This window comes from Octodon degus, unplaced genomic scaffold, assembly GCF_000260255.1.
Source record: "Octodon degus isolate 3935 unplaced genomic scaffold, OctDeg1.0 scaffold00253, whole genome shotgun sequence".
In the NCBI taxonomy this organism is placed as follows: domain Eukaryota; kingdom Metazoa; phylum Chordata; class Mammalia; order Rodentia; family Octodontidae; genus Octodon; species Octodon degus.
In genome coordinates, this window is record NW_004524829.1 from 902,600 (window position 1) to 919,288 (window position 16,689).

Consider the following 16,689-nt stretch of genomic DNA (forward strand, 5'->3'; position numbering starts at 1 on the left):
GTCCCTGTATCAAGATTGTGAGCTCTCTGATGATTCAAACAATGGTTTAATGGTTTATTTCCCCCAAGGGCTTGCTTATTACTTAATCCATTCTAGGTGGTCAAAACTTGTCTGGTGAATAAAATCATGAATGAATGATAGATGTCACATTATCCCATCAGTAGTGCATCTAAATGTCCTGGTCATGACTGACATTAAGACCACCTTGTCAATGCCTGGTTTTCATAAGGACCTGCAGAAAAAGAAGGTAGGTATTAAATATCCCTTTAAAAGGTATGTAATTTTAGAGGCAGGGAAGTGTGATAAGATTGAAAACCTAGTCAAGTACATACAGTACAGGATCGCAGTCTGGTGTGAGGCTGTTTACCTCCAGACCACGAAAATACCCTGGCCAAACACTCACCCCCAGGGCTCAAGTAGAGCTGAGGGCATTATCCAAACAGGTGTTAGAATTTGCCCAAATAGGTCCAGTCCAGAGTTAGTGTATCAGGAGATAGTGAGATCACTGCAGCCAGCTTAGAGTGCTCGCAGGGGAAGTCCAGATCCTCCTGTAACTTAAGTTTTATACAAACAAGTAAATCAATCTCCATCTCCCTCAGTTAAAAGGTTCCATTCGTCTCCTTTCTCAGTGACACCTAATCTCAAAGTTTCCTTTGTTTCCGGTGCTCTGTGACTACAGAACACTTTTAAGTGTTCCCCTTGGCTCCAAACACAAACAGAGAACACATATTCTTTTTTAAAGCATTGGGTTTGTTTTCAGCTCAAAGCTGCCAATGTTTACATGTGGCACTCACATTATTTAATAAAGACCTCAACATCATATTCAGGGTGAGCAATCATCTTGGTGCTAGGAAAAAACATACACAGACCACAAGAGTACTCTGTGCCAGGAAGAGTGGAAAAAAGCTTCACCTTTTCCAACACCATCAAACATCCTGCTCCACGAACACCACCAACACAGAACACTTACCTTTGAAAACAGACATAAGCTGCTTGGAGGAAAGCTGAACCTGCAATTAGCCTGCTTACAGAATAACAGCAAGTGGGAGCCTACTAAAGAACCTCACTGCAAGACCTGACTTGAAATCTTATCAGCATGCCTGTTTTTCCTGGCCTTAGCCACAGTAACTGGGTACCCATGGTCTTTGATTCACTGAGAATCCACTTCCTAATCTTTATTCACTCAGTTCTGCAGCAATCATCATGGGGATGAAGGAGGAGAGGTCCAATACATTAGGTTTGAGATGATATCCTAGCAGGGAGATGTGTACAGTACAAGCGATAGAAAGGGCCAGGCTGTTCCAAAAGGAAAGGTGGGCAGAGAGAGCATAAGGTCAAAGGTCAGACTCTTAGAAACCTCAGAGACCTGCTCCAGTGACATACCCTAGATTGGCATCCAGATAAATACTACTCCACAGGATAAAGGTAGGTATGAATCAAACAGATTCTGTACTCAGGGGAAATGTTAGGGTAGACATAATTAAAAACATTTTTTACTTGTTACTTTTTGTATTTCTCAGGGTCTTTGAGATGCTAACATGGAACCACTTCTTCTGAAGTGTCACCTGCTAATCTTCCCAGAACTTTCTATTCACTAGAAAAAATGTGGAGACAGTGAAAAAATGGGAACAGTGCTTCTCAATGTGTAGTCCCAAGTCTACCTGCAAATTCTCCTCAGGGAACTAAGTACAAAACTTGAGAGTAAGGATTTAAAAGTTATTTTAAGTTATCTGATATTGCTACAACACCCAAAGCCATGGCCAATTAGCTCATTTAACACAGCAGAAACCAGTATGGCAGTAGTAAATTGTAGAGCAGGGAGTATGTAGTGTGTGCTGTGTGGCAGTGGTGCTCAGTAGAACAACATGGTGGTCCACCACAGACTGTGGGGAATATGGTCCTACAGTAGAGTTTGTTGAGCTCTGGTCTAGGAAGTACTGCTCAGTCCAGGCTCTAGAGTACATGTAGAGATGCAGACATTAGAAAGATAAAGTGATCTATTTGAGATTATAGTGTCTGTGGCAAAGGATTGACACCAAAGGTTGCCAAATGACAGGAGTGGCAGGTAGAAGAGTCTAATAACAACAAAAAGAATTTAACATAGATGTTGGGCTGAGAGTGTGATTCAGTGGTAGAATGCTTATCCTACTGGACACCCTGAGTTGGATCCCCGGCACTGCAAAATACATATATATGAAACAGAAAAAGTTTGTCACTAAAAATGAGTTTCTAATGATGATTCCAATTTTAGATGGCATCCAGCTAAGCAGACTACTCTGTACCCTTTCCTGGGATCCCTATGAAGATTTGAAATAAACATTCAAATCGATAATACCAAAATTTACCAAGAATCGCTATGATGAACTGGACTGGGAAATCTGAATGTGAACTGTGCATACCTGAAAGAAATAGGGAAATGATTTGTAACTCCCTGCTCTGCCTGGCAGCAAATTCGTGAAGGAGGCCAAGTGTGAGAAGGAGGGATGAGGAGGACAGACTACAGTAAACATAACTGTGCCTATGAAACAAAGGCTTAGCACTGTCCAGCCTGTTATAAAAGAAGCGGAAAATCAGGATTTGCATGTTAAATCTCCAAACCCATCGATACTGGCAATGAATTTGCATGCTTCAAATCCCACTCCAAGACTTCATCACATAAGTTCAACAACAGGCAAAGCTATTGTGGTGGTAAGAGACAGAATATTGTCCTTGGGATGAGAATCATAAGCTGGGATGAAAGGGTTGCTTGGGGTATTCCTGAAGAGCTATTTCTTGATCTTGGCACTTGTTGGCAACATACTTGTATGTTTGCTATGTGAAAGTTCATCAGGCTGTACACTTCTGATTTGTAATTTTCCATAGGTATGTGACTACAAATTTGGCTAAACAAATTCATACAATATGGAATTCCAATACAGAACACCAGGAAGGAGGTCCATCATCAGCGAAGATAAGTAAAATGCACAGACAATACTGTTGGAGGAAGGGCTACAGGGATGACACGCAAGGTTGGTGCATGGATGACAAGGGCAAAGACTGCCACCACCAGCACAAATGTCAGAGGAATAAAGATGTACAAGAAGTAAATATGGAGGCTAAAAGAAAATAGGCACAGAGACAGAAAAAGAGGAAAATTATAATATTGGAGATGCTTTTATGTGGAAAGTTATGTGTCTTTTTTTGGCCGGGGGTTGGGGGGACAACAGAAGAGGAGGCTTGAACTGGTCCAGAAAGAATGTCCTGTTGAATTCCACCTATACACAAATGTCCCAGTTGTACACACTGCAGGGTCTCCTCTAAGCACACAACTTCTAGCAACCCTTGTGAGCTTCTTGCTTTGCAAAATAAGGGAAGTCACATTTGAAGATTGCTGCTTAGAATCCGTGAAGGAGGTGGCCCTTTTGCCTGAATACAGCAAGCTCTTCACTGCTGAGACTAAGACTTCTTCCCCTATTTCATCCCACAGTGACTGACATTTCCAGCCCTTCTTCCCTACTCAATGCTCTCTGGAAAGCTATGAGAGGAAAGTAAAATGCAAAATCGGAATTTAAAATTCTTACTATGTTTCCATTTTTTCCTACAATGATTTTAGAGGCACCAATGATTTGGCAGAATTTTTTTCTAAATCTAGTGCTAAAATTGTTTTGAGACAGCTTTGGGCTTACACGTTTTAGTCCACTGACTTAAAAGTCTCCTCAATGGCCACTTCAGACTGCTGGTACTTCCTTAGCGCCTCAAATGCTGCCCTGTTTATCACTTGTTAACAGCAAGTGCTTATATGGGGCTGTTAAGGTAGTGAAACTATTCCATGGGATGCTTTAACAGAGGATTACTTCACATACATTTGTCTAAATCCACAGTATGTGCAACACTAACAGTGAATGGCAGTGTAAGCTACTAACTTTGGGTAATAATTATGTGTGCCTATGAGTTCATCCACTGTACGTATGCACCACTTTGATGGGAAATGTTGGTAGAAGAGAGGGTTGTGCTTGTAAAAAGGGGGATGGCATAAAGGGAACCTCATATTTTAAGCTTCAACCATTCTAGGAAAAATGTCTATTTTTTTAAATAACCACGGTTTCAGTAAATCCTTATTAGAGCAATGAAATAAAAGTAGGTAAATAAGAATTCTAAGAATGTGTTGTTCACTGACTACAGAAAAAGATAAAATGATCATGCTTCGTTTCCTCCATGATTTCAAGCAGCAATCACTTCTCTACCTTAGTCTGCCTCACCCTTTCAGCACCCCCCAACACACACATTCTCTCTCTCTCTCTCTCTCTCTCTCTGATCTGGGGAGTCTTCAAAAGACCTCTGGTGGGAATAGGATGTTTACTTCTTTGTGTATCCCTGTTAACAGTAAGCACTAGCATATGCTAAGTGTCTGGAAACTCTGGAACAATCAGAGATGGAGGGCACCAGAAGCCTGCCAAACAGCACATCAAGAAGAAAGGCTGGAAGGTTAGGAGACCCCAGGACAAGTTTCCAGCCTCGAAACTGGGAGGGGGCTGGGAAAAACTATTCAGTGTGGGGGAAGGCACCAGGAGCAATCTGAAAGAACTGCTGTCCTCTAATTGTGTTTGATGTGCCAGCTAACCAGGGAGCCTGCACTTCAATGGCAGTATGAGACAAATCTTGTGTTTCCTCAACATCTCTTCCAACACTGTCTTACACCAGTTTTTGCCTTTTTCATACTCATCATGTACCTATGCCCCTAGAAAAGAAACCAGAGACAAAGGTTGCCTTGTTCAAAGCCACAATAGAATCCTCAGTGCCACATAACACAGTAAATCCATCCTGAAAGAAAGAAGCTTTGGAAAGTCGAGTCCCTTGGGCAGCAAGCACTACAGGGCGGAACCCCATCAATGGTCCTGACAGAAATGAGACCCCTTCCCACTCTGCCTGGGAATCAGTGTGACAGAAGTTGCTCAAGGGAAGTTGCTCGGGGCCCCTGAGCTGGGGGCAGGAAGCTGTAGCAGTGTGACAAGGCTCCAGAGAAGGAAGATGGGCCCAGCATGCCTTCCAGGGGAACTCCAAGGTAAGGGAGACCTGGGAAGGGAGGATAGGCCTTTTGGTCCAGGTGAAATTCAGGAATCAAAATGGGGCTTCATGCTCTCATTTAACCAGCTGTATTGTGGAGAGGAAACGAGGCAACTTTTATCTGCTGAGACTGCTGAATTCACTCAGCGGTACCATGAGAGAAGTGGGCAAGCTGAGGGTCATCAGCTTTCTCCAAAAGCAAGGGAGAGACAGGGAAGAATCGTGCTAGCTGGAAACTGATTCACTGCATTCACTTCCTTAATGGAAGGCCCTCCTCTTCCCTACCCAAAATCAAGCTGTAAGCGGACAAGAGTCCTCCTCTGGCTCTGAAGAACTAGCTCACTGCTGCAGGGAAGGTGCTGACTTTGAGTCCCCCTGCTTAGGGAAGGGACACACAGCTCCGCTCCAGAAGGCAGGGGAGTTTGCACCTGAGGTTTAGAAAGGACAAACAGTAAAGATAGGAACAAAGTAGCACGGACCAATTGATAAGCCGAATGGTAAAGTAAAAGCAGTCCAGCATAAAATTCAGCTACACTGAATCGAGGGAGGAAATAACGAGCTGCTACGCCCCGCCCGCCTTGCAAGAGCCGTAGGCTTGAGCTCCGCCCGCCCTTTTGGGCGGGGATTTTTGCCCAGGCTGGACTCCATTGGTTACTCTGAAATCTCTCTATCCAATCAGTGAGGGAATCAGTCCAGCCGGCACCGCCCACCGCAAGAGCCGGCAGCTCCGCCAGGCTCTACCCAACAGGTGAGGCCAGGGGGCCGGCTCCCGCAGGTCACGTGTCCGAGGACTGCACTGCGAGGGCGGGGAGGGGGGGTCGGCCCTGCCCCCAGCAGGGAGGCTCGGCCATCTGTCCTGGGGCTCAGCGATCCTCCGCCCAGATGCAGTGATCCCACGCACCACAAGGGCTCTGTGGACTTGTCCTGAGGCCCGCCAGCCTCGGAGCCATTTTCTCCGTGCAAGGCGGCGCCCAGGGCCACCCTTCCCGAACAGGATGTCCCTGCGGGCGCCCTGGCTGGCGGCAGGACCCCGACGCGTGTGAGCAGCCGGGGCCAGTCTGGGACACTGTGGCACGTTTCTGTCAGCAGAGCTGGAAAAGCGGGGCTGCTGTGCCTCGCTACCCCGCGCTCATTCATTACAGAAATCCGGAACGTGCCTGAAAACCTGTTTCTTCTGCTCTTCCCATTGATTTTTTTTTTCTTTTTCTTTTTCTTTTTTTTTTTTCCCCCCCAGCCTCCATTTGCTTCTCCCAATCTCACATTGCCTAAAACCATCTTTCATCGTCTTAGGGATTTCTAAGCAAATGTAACCGTGCAGCAAAGACTTGGGAGAAAACAGTCTGAATCTTACTCCTCGAGTTGCTTGGCACACACATGGAATCATTCACGTGCTAAGTCAAAGGTGTTTAAAAGTACTGACCACTTGAGGAAAAAAAAAAATGACTGTAACAATCAGCCTGATGTTAAATCAGGCTCCTATTTTTCACATTTGCCATATTTAGAAGTAAAATAGTCTAGACCAACAATGTATGTGTAATTTTTTTAATGTGGAGAAAATACAAATTCCTCTCTGGCAAAACTCTTTCACCACATCTATTCCTATAGACCCGCGCTCATTTGAAAAAGTTATTTTTTTTAATGTTTTGACTGACATCTGTACATATTTATAAGGTACAATGGCATGCTTTGATTTATGTATACATTGTGTGGTGATTAACTGGGTAATTAGCATAGCCATCACTTTAAACTGTTATTTCTTTATGGGGGGTACATTCAGATTCCTCTCTTGTAATATTTTAAGATATGTAATGATTGCTAATAATATTCGCCCTGCTGTGCTACAGAACACCAGGATTCTGAGGGGCAAAGACCCTGCTGTACCACACTACTTGAACATGATTCATCTAGGACAATGAAGTTAGGTTCTTTTGATGACCCAGGAACCTTAGGTTATCTTTAATATTTTTCAAGGCACAGGAATTTGTAAGAAATATGTACTTTTAAAAATTTAATACATAGACTTACTATAAAGGAAGTTAATATTCTTTTGTATATCCAAAACAAGTAATGGCGAGGTTGATTCCTATTTACACTATTCTAACTCATGGCCTCTGCTGCAGTGGAAATTATTTATTATCATGTTACTGAGATCATAATTGCTCCTCACGTCCTAAACTTTCTCTCAAATTTCTTGACAATAAAAATCAAAACTAAAAACCAATGTACATTCTAACATCAGTTTTATTTGAGGTTAGTTTTATTCCGGGATAGTTTGAAAGGAATATGAGATTTCTCACAAGGTAAGGTTTTAATATAAAAAAAGTTTCATGGTCTACATAAAATTAGTTTGCAAAGATATAAGTATCTCATTTCTTTTCCGTCATGGTAAATGTTTTCATTTGAAGTAAGCAGCATATTGTTTTCATTACCCTTGAAAATATGCCATATACTTTGGGAAATCATTTCGCTGGGATTCCTAGGGTATCCTAAAACCAAGGGCTGAAATTTCTGTTACACTCTGAAATCATCAACTGTTTAATAAGAGAAGTAGCTCCCTATTTGGAAACTAACTCTATTCACAGCAAAAGAAATGGTCATTATGCTGTGCCTTTAGAGTGGACATTTTGTGTTTCCGTCAATCAACTTAATTTCCATGTTCATGGAGTGAGAACATAAGAGTATTAAAAAAAAAAAAAAAAAAACTGTCAGAGAAAGCAGTCGGCAAATAGTCAAGTATTTCAGTTCTGAAGCTTTAACTAAAAGCCACCTTCCTGATTCAGAAGACTAGATGACTTGGTTTGGTTTTTAGAATTCCTTGTGCACTTTTAATTATAAATAAGTTTGGTGATTCAAAGAGTCGTTTTATAAAATCAGAAAACCTATGTGCTATGACATATTTTAAACCAAAGGGAAAATTAGCATACACTGTTTTACTGTGGCATTGTAGCATACTGATATTCGAAAATATCACTAAGTTTTTCTTCAAAAAAAATGCAGAACAGAAGCTGTGAGAGTTTACTTTGAAATGTCAAACAATATAACTTTAACTGGGAAATATCTTTCATAAATACCAATCTATAATTAAATTATAATTTTTCAATAACCAGATTCTATTTGAAAAGCAAAAATCTACTCTAGTCAGTATTTAATTTCAAATTGTAGGAGTACATCTTTAAATACATTTTTCTTCAGATCTGGGCTACAACCTAAATTTTAGAGACCTGCTCAATAATAATATATCATTTGGAAGATAAGAGATTTAATTCCTACATTACAGCATTTTATTTATCTAAAACAAATAGGTTGCTATTAAATATTGACTATTTTATTAACTCAGAGCATCTGGGAAAACACTTATGATTAGGTTAATTTATGTTATATTTTTCCCTCAACTTGTAAAAGATTAATCAACCATTTTATGGTCTAATTTAGGTGCCTAATTAAAAACAGAGTTCAACACATGCTACACTGTCTTGCTAATAAATCTTGACAGCTTTGTAACATGATGGTTTGTATTTCAAATTGTTGCATATAAATGTAGATTTCTGATCTTTACCCAGCAGTGTGGAAGGGAGCTGCATAATTGGTCTAAATTCTAGGACTGAAAGTCCAGTTATTTCAAAATGAATTATCCCCAGTCAGATCTCATCTTGGATTTCCTTCCATGGAGATAGAAACAGACTTGGCCACCAAGTTTTAGGAAAAGACTCAGGAAAGGGGGGATTAATTTTCTCAGCTTTTGTTAAATTAAAAATGCCGAGGGAAACTGCTATGTTTAGCTATTAGCTTTCAAGAGAGCCCATTCTAAGGAAATCTGTTCAAAGTGTTAACTATCATTGTCTTCTGGTTAATAAATACAAGTTAATGACTTGCATTGATTTGAGGACACTCTTTTTTAAAGGAATAGAGTGGTTTCAAGGAGTTTTAGAAGATGTCATTTAACCCTACAGTTTACACTTCCCAGCCTGGGAAAGAGCAAACAGAGACTAAGTCTACTTCTCAAGAGGGACAATCTGCATGTTTTCTCATAGTTGAGGGATATTTTTGTCATTTTAATGATACCTTTGATTCTAGCTGTCCTGTGCAAAGAAATAAAAACACCACCATGGCCTCCAATCTGCTTCTAGACCAACTTGGGATATTATTAGCTAGCCTGTTTGAAAACTGAACTTCTTTTCAAATGAGCCATCTACAGTGTGGTTGATGGAAGCACTCAGAAAACTATCTAAGTCTCTTAAAACAAATACCACCTAAAGCTCCATCACAGATACCCAACCTCACTCATGTGAGTGAGGGAAATGAGCCCCAGACTGAGCTCTGGAGCAAGGCTGCCTGGTGTGACAGATTAGCTCATCCTCTTTCCAGCTGTGAAGGGCTGGACAAGTTGTTTCACCTCAGTCCCAGGGTTTCCTCATCTGTAAAGGCACCCACTGCACAGGACTGTGATGAGGATTAAATTTGCTAATCCTCTAAAATTTGAGACAGTGCAAGGCACACTGAAAAAAAATTTAGTGTTAGCTACCAAGGTGGTTAAATCTCTCTCTCTCTCTCTCTCTCTCTCTCTCTCTCTCTCTCTCTCTCTCCTGTTAGCCACATCATTCAAGTATCATCTTATTTTGTATAACTGAAAATGGAGAGGGGAGTCAGGATAGGAAAGGAGTTTCTGCCACTACACAATCTAAAGAATATTTGTAACAAATGCAAATCATACAATATTGGAGCAATTTACTCCCCATAATGAGGTCATTAACATTTATAAAAATCGATCGAAACTTAAGGCAAATAAGAGAAATTTTAAAAATTGCCTACTTGATGTTTGACCATCTGAATATTAAATCAATATGCCAAAATTAAAGGTCCAGAGTGGCTGTCTTCTCCACCTTTGCATTTAAGTTCACAGAACCCCAGGCCTTATTTTCTCAGACTTCACCACCACACCCAGAGACCAAGAGCAAAAGGCCAGTTTCAACAGAGCACTCCACAAGGCACTTTGTGGGGTCTTATTCAGCACTTGCTCAGTTGGGGAGGCTGACTGGAGAGAGCTGGATAATGAACTGGAAAAGCAAACCCAGAAGAATCTTAATCACAAACTGAAACAAACTCAGGCCCCAGGGCAGGTGGACAGCAGCAGCTAGCCCAGTTTCTGCAGCAGCAGGCTCTCTCTGGTGGATAATGGCGGTTTAACTCAGCGCTGCCCCCTCTGCGTCTACATCCTACCAGGAACACTCCCCTCCTTGCCCCCCAAGAGCAGAAAGCTGTGGAATTAGGACAAGTGGAAGGAGCCACCGTCAGATTCCAAGGGGTCATGCAAATCTGCCCAGGCCCTGGGCTACTGCTTAGGCCCCTGGTAGGGCTGTGTCAACCCATTAAACCTATTAAGGACTTGTTCAGGCACAGCCAGACCTGTTCTCCAGCAGATTACTTGGTGACCCTCAGACTCAATCATCCATAGCCATAGGTTTTTGTTTCTTCTTAAATGCCAATAAATGTCTCCTCTTTTAATGTTCTGCTTTTGAAAACTTGCTTTAACCTGTTTCTGATTTGCATCAATTACAATTTATACTCCTCTCCAGTTGGCTGCCTGACCTTACCACACGGCAGCAGATGCCTCAGAGCTTAACTCCATGCAAGGGTTTTTCGAGTAGAGTGAACTCCAGCTTAGGCCAGGGGTGAACCCTGGACACCGGATTTTAGCCAAATCTGTCTGGGACGGACGTTTCCATGGCTTATTCAGTTTAAAGTTAAAACGGCCGCTTTCAAAATAAATATGGAGTTCAAACATTTCGCTCAGATATTGGGAATATTGTAAATTAAACTTTTAATTAGGCAGATGACATTTAAAGTGGTTTCTTTCTTAAAAGTATCCCCTGACACTGCGATCCCACCACGCGGTGCGATGGCAGTCAGAGGATGCATCTCTTAGGGCACTTGCCAAATTAATACTTGGCTCCTCCCGGCTCGTCACCAGTGCTCTGTGCCTCCCACTCCCTACGGTGAATTCAGAGAACAGGCACGGAAGGATGCGAGGATCTGGTACCGCATTCCCCGACCGAGCCCCCTCGGTCTGTCCCGCCGCCGGCAGACGCCGCCGGCTGCGCGAATCCGATCGGAGCTCTCTAGCTGCGCTCGCCGCCTCAGGCGCACCGCAAAGAGTTTGCATCATCGGCTTCTTTCCCTGTCTCACAGTCAATCAAAAGGAACGTGGCAGGCGGTGGGCATCCACCTAAGCGACTGCGGGAATCTTCCTGCGGGGATTTCCAAAACTTGTCCCAGGTGCTTCTAAAACCTCTTGACAAGAACGGTTCGCTTATTTTCCTGCCAGGTCCTCCCAAGCCGGCCCCAAGCGTTTCCGATCTCACAAAATCCTAAGCTTCCTCGGGCTCTGTCGGGTACCTCCTGGATGGGCTCTAGTTATGGCCTGCCACTCAACCCTCAGAGGCCTTGCCCCAGCAGGCGGTTAGGTGGGGTGAAAGTACATCAATACAATCAAAGGCCGCAGCTGACAATTAGGGAGGCCCCATGTGCCTGCACCTGACTGCACCATGCCTTCACCCTTCTCAGCCCTGCCACTGATTTCTCCCTGCACAAACGAGAGCGCCCTGGCTCACCTCTGAGCCAGGACATAAATCCAGACGTCAGATTCCAGAGCCCTTGCGTTTTTAATCAATGGCGTCCTGGGAATGGTGAGAAGGGTGGCGACATGGTGAGAAGGGTGGCTGTCACGGCTGGCTAACCCTCGAGACTTGGGCAACTCCCGACAATAATACAAACATTAAAGACAAAGCATTCTGGGAGGGCGAGGCTGGGAAAAGAGCTGTTTTAATCCGTTGGGTCAGTAGTCCCTTTTGTACTTTGATTCTCCACCCCATGTGGATCCAGCAAGTTGAGGGGAGACGGGTGGGGGTTAGGGTTCGGTTTGCTTCTCCGCCTTTGTTTTTAGAACTCTAATGTCTCTCTGAAGCTAACTGGCCTAGAAAAGTTCGGGGGACTAGAGCTAATCATGTGGACGAGGCTAGACGTGATAACCAGCAAAGTGAGACAGGGTCTAGTATCTAGGGCCTGGACAGGCGAGGCACGAATCTCAACCCCCTCCCAACTAACTGCTCAGCCCAAAGACAAGTAGCCCCAGGGAAGTAGAGCTGGTGATCCCATTCGGGCTGCCTCCTTGGGACAGGATTCACAGCCCGACTTAAGAAGAGAATTTCCGAAGCCGACGCCTTGAAACCGTCCTCATATCTCAGTCAAACGGCTCGGAATATTCTTTGCATCTCGAGTATACTGAGCGCGCGGTGGCTCGAGTTCTAGTTCTCCCGGCACCGAGGACTGGGAGGCGGAAAGACGCAGGCAGTGCGCACCGACGCCAGGGAGCCTTCAAAACTGCGCGCGTTACAACTGTGTGCTGCAGTGCGCGCCTTTGCCCGACAGGGACCAGCACCGCTCCACGCTCCACAGCCGGTGGAGGCGCTGAGCCGCCCGCCTAGCTCGCCCTCTAGCCCAAGCGGCTCTGAGCAAAGCTGTCTGAACCCCTTCGGGTTCCAGCGACTAGGGCTGCAACAAAAAAAGTTCACAGATTCTCCGCAGCTGTGGCAGAACGCCCTTGTTCCTACCCCCACCCTTGCCCATCTGGGGAGCAGAAGCTGTTCTAGAAGTTGGTCTGAAGAGGGGACTGCGACCAGAGAGGCGCAGAATACTCTTTCCAATGTCCCGGGTTCCGATAAGAAAAATAAAACACGGGCAACCCTGGAATGATCCGCGCGGGACATCGCCACGGCGGGGGGCACACTGCTTCCTCAAGCACTTCCGCAGACGCTGCCCAGGCGAGGCCGCTGGATTAACTGGAGGGCAGCACTGCGCACCACGGAGCCGCCAGCGCTCCGGGAAAAGTTTGTCTAGGTTGCAGCCAGAATCCGGCTGGGCGCACCGGGAACCGCGCGAGGGCGGGATTCCGTTGCTGCCAGCGCTTCCGCGCAGTAGTTCCTTCGTCTCTCCCCACCCCCGGTAGTCCGAAAGGGTACCCCTGCCACTTCCCCGACACATGTAAAGTCTCCCTCTGCACAGAGTCTGGGTCGTGTCTGAGGCCCCGCCCCGATAGAGAAGACTCACCGGTACCAGGCGAGGCCCTTGTCGTAGCTGCGGTCAAAGAAGTGGGGTTCTGCGCCCACGGCGCGCACGTCGGGGTGCACGCGCAGGAACTCCAGCAGCGCCCGCGTGCCGCCCTTCTTCACGCCAATGATGATGGCCTGCGGCAGCTGCTTGCTCCCAGACCCACTAAAGAAGCTGGAGATGGGACTAGGAGAGTCCGGCGCCTCGGGACTCTGCTCCTCCTGGCTCGCGGCGCCTTCTGCCATGTCCTTGCCGGCAGCCAGTGCCGTGGCCGGCAACGCCCGGAAAGGAAACCTGGAGGGCGTCCCATTCGAAACCGTGGCCAGGGCTGGCGGGGCGTGCGCGGCGCGAGACCCCGAGCCCAGCATCAAGAGCCCCGGCGCCGCGGCGCAGGAGCCGGCGCAGGAGTACAGGAACATGTACAGCCAGACGCAGAGCATCGCGAAGAGCAGCGCGAGCTTCCTCCTCACCGGCGACGGGGGCGTCGGTGGCTGCGGCAGGAGCCGACCCGGAACATCGAGGCAGGGCCGGCCACCGCTCAAGCGCTGCCCCATGCGCGGCCCGTGGGCGCGCCCAGGGGCATGGCTCAACACATAGCTCGGGCCGCCGGAGCAGTGAGCACGGAGATTGTCCCTCGGCCCGCTGGATGTCCGGGTGACTCGGTTTATTGACCCCGCTCGCCCGCGGCCGCCCCTGCGGCTGCTCTTCCCCAGGTGGCGGCGGCAGCTGGAGCGGCGGCGGCTCTTGACATGTTGCCCGGGAGAAGCCGCAACTGGAACGGAAAGTCGGTTCAATGGTAACTATTGGCACAGGGACTGCTCGGGAGAGGAGAGAAGGACGCCGCGCTCCCGCTTGTTGGCCACTCGGGGCGGTGCGCACGGTGGCTCGCCGGGGCTCGCACCTCGCAGTCCGACCACTGAGCCTCGAGAGTAGCCCGGCTCTTCCCTGCAGAGGCTGCGGTGGAGAACTGCGCAGGAAGGGAGCCTGAACTGAGGTGGAGGGGGCGGGCCCGGCCTTGCGGAGTGACGCGCCGCTCTGCCTACCAGAAGCCGAGAGTGCCTTGCAGAAGTAGGTGCCTCGCGGAGGGCGAAACAGCCAATCTTCTCTCGGAACGTGGGGGTGTGGAAAGGGTTCGGGGCGGTGGAAAGAGGCCGGGAGTTTCTATTGGCTGTAAGACCTAATGGGCGGCTTCAGGGAGGAGGAGCCAGAGACTGGTGACAGTAGCCGACGGTGAGAAAGATGTTGGAGTGACCGTAAACTGGGAGAGGTCCAACTCCTCCGAGCGGTGCGCTTCCGCGCCCGCTCGCATTTCCGCACTCACTCCCGGGAGCCAGCCTTGGCGGCAGTGGCCCACAAACTGGGACGCGAGCCTCCATCCAGATGTGTCTCAGGCGGGCTCGTGATGTTGCATAGTAGCAAGTGGGTGGTAGCCGCCTGGAGATGTACCCAAATCCCCAAACCCGGAGGTCCCACGCAGATACTCAGAGGGGGCTACTTCCGGGACGGATGCCGATTTGGAAGTTCAAAGGAAAAGCCTGTCTGGAACTCGCTAGCACCTCCCGCCCCCACCCTCGTTTTTTTTTTCCTCCTTTGCCAAGGTTGATCGTCCCCATCCTACTGGTTAAGTGAGATGGCGTAAACTGTCTCAAGAAAACTTTTCAGCGTGCAAACTTCCCAGAAAAGGTTGGGGGATGGGAGCGTTCCGGAGAAAGGGAACAAGTAACAGGAAGATGACAGTCTGATTTTTTTTTTTTTAAGTTTCCTAGTCAAAATGTGGTGTGAGTCTCGTCTAGGAAGTTTTATTAGGATATGAGCTTGCCGGAGAACTTAGGAGAAAATGTTCTCTCTCTCCCTTTCCCTGAAGAAGAGGAAGAAAAAGAAGAAGAAAAAAAGAATAGTAAAGCAAATATCCACCTCCAAGAGGAGTTTGGGTTATGAATTGGTGACACTGATTATTGGGTGTCGTTTTTCACTATCCATTTTTTTTTAACTTAAAAGTCAATTTGAAGTAAATCCATGACGGTTAAGTAAGTTGCACTGTTTAATAGTCCAAGTCCACTCAGCGCCGCCCTCCCGCGTTGTCTTCGGAAAGAGGATCGGGCAGGGCGGGGGCAGAGAAATGGGCCTTCTAAGTGAGTGTAACTGCTCTGCCCCTGCAAGCGTGGCCGGGCTGCACACTCCTGCACACTGCCACATTCCTTTTCCAGCCAGGCATTTAGAATTAGGAAATTCAGGAGTTCAGTTCTAGTTCATTCCCGTCGAGTTTACAAAGTTTTTGATGACTGCAACCCACTCTCTGTGGGGCCTGCGGGCCTCCAATGCCTGGCTGAGTGTGGTTCCGGGACAGAATGTTTCTTTCCACTCTAACCCCAGCGTGGCCCAGGTGGCTGAATGTCGCCCACAAGGTGACTCAACCGGGGCCACCGCCCACGCCGGATTTCATTGTTCCCGCACTCGGGCGCAGCGGAACTGAGGTGCGCTGTGATCCCTAGAAGGCAGAGGCGGCCGGCACACTCTCCCTTAAGGAGTAACTGTCCTCAATGTCTCCTCGCCTCAACTTAGGTTCCCTGCTCTCGGGACCCAGATGAAAAAGCCTATTTGACTTTAGCAACTCGAGTTCGGAAATGCGCCCCTGCAACACGTTGACCCGTGAGGACTCCTATAGCGCAAGGGTCCCCCGGGACCACGCGCTTGCGTTGCGCACCAAGCGATCTCCTCCTCGTAACGACTGCAGGCTCAAGACATTTTCCCACAATGTTTTTGTTTTCAATTATTTTTTTCCTACAAAGTTATTGTGAGAGAAATCATTTATTTGGGTAGAGGAATAGATTTTTCCCCCCTCTTTTATATTCACAGCAAGAACTTCTTCCTAGCTTTTGTTTCCCCTCTCACCGGGCCACTTTGTTTGTTCTTCCAAAATGATCTAATTACCCTTCATTTTTAAAGCATTTAATCAATTTGTTAATTAATGTTGAACTTTCATGCATTTAATTATTAATTATTGTTGAGCTCCTAAAACCTGAAAGCGTATATATTTCGGAGCACCAGCTCCACTTTTTTTGTCCTGAAATGTGAGAAGAAAAATATTAGCGTCTCCGAAGAGTGTCCCAGTAATTCACACTACTTAGGTAGGACGTGAGGTTTCTGATTGATGCGTTCCACGAAAAGTAGCTTCCAACTGGCTAACTTCAGGCCTGAGTGGGTATTAATAAAAATGATCTCTCATTTGGGTTAGCAAATAAGTGAGCGATTACACATCTAGGCCACCGGCTATATTTAGGGTTTCTTTTTTCTCCGTGGGTGGAGGAAGAAAGGGAGTGGGCGCAAAGACATGGGCATCGGAAATGGCCCAGCGCAGAGCCCTGCACCCTAGAGCTAAATCGCATCCTGGGCCCACCCCGCGCAATTCAATCCTCCCTGCCCGGAACAATGGAGGCTATTCGTGGTGCGTGTGCACAACGCTGCCTGCCCGGCCTTCGCAGTCCGTGGGTGGGTGGGCAGGCGCCTGGGCAGCGGGGCCAGAGTAGAACCGGGACGGGGAGG

General features: G+C 47.0%; 1 protein-coding gene across 1 annotated transcript in view; it reads right to left on the minus strand.

Annotated features, from left to right (window-relative positions):
- LOC101592411 (heparan sulfate glucosamine 3-O-sulfotransferase 3B1) overlaps nt 1-14,993 on the minus strand; it is a 41,313-nt gene extending 26,320 nt beyond the window's left edge. Inside the window, exon 1 of the mRNA XM_004646085.2 lies at nt 13,147-14,993. Within this exon, the coding sequence (XP_004646142.1) occupies nt 13,147-13,700 (554 nt within the window). The 5' untranslated portion in view covers nt 13,701-14,993. The remainder of the gene's footprint in view (nt 1-13,146) is intronic.
- Nucleotides 14,994-16,689: the final 1,696 nt, after the last annotated feature.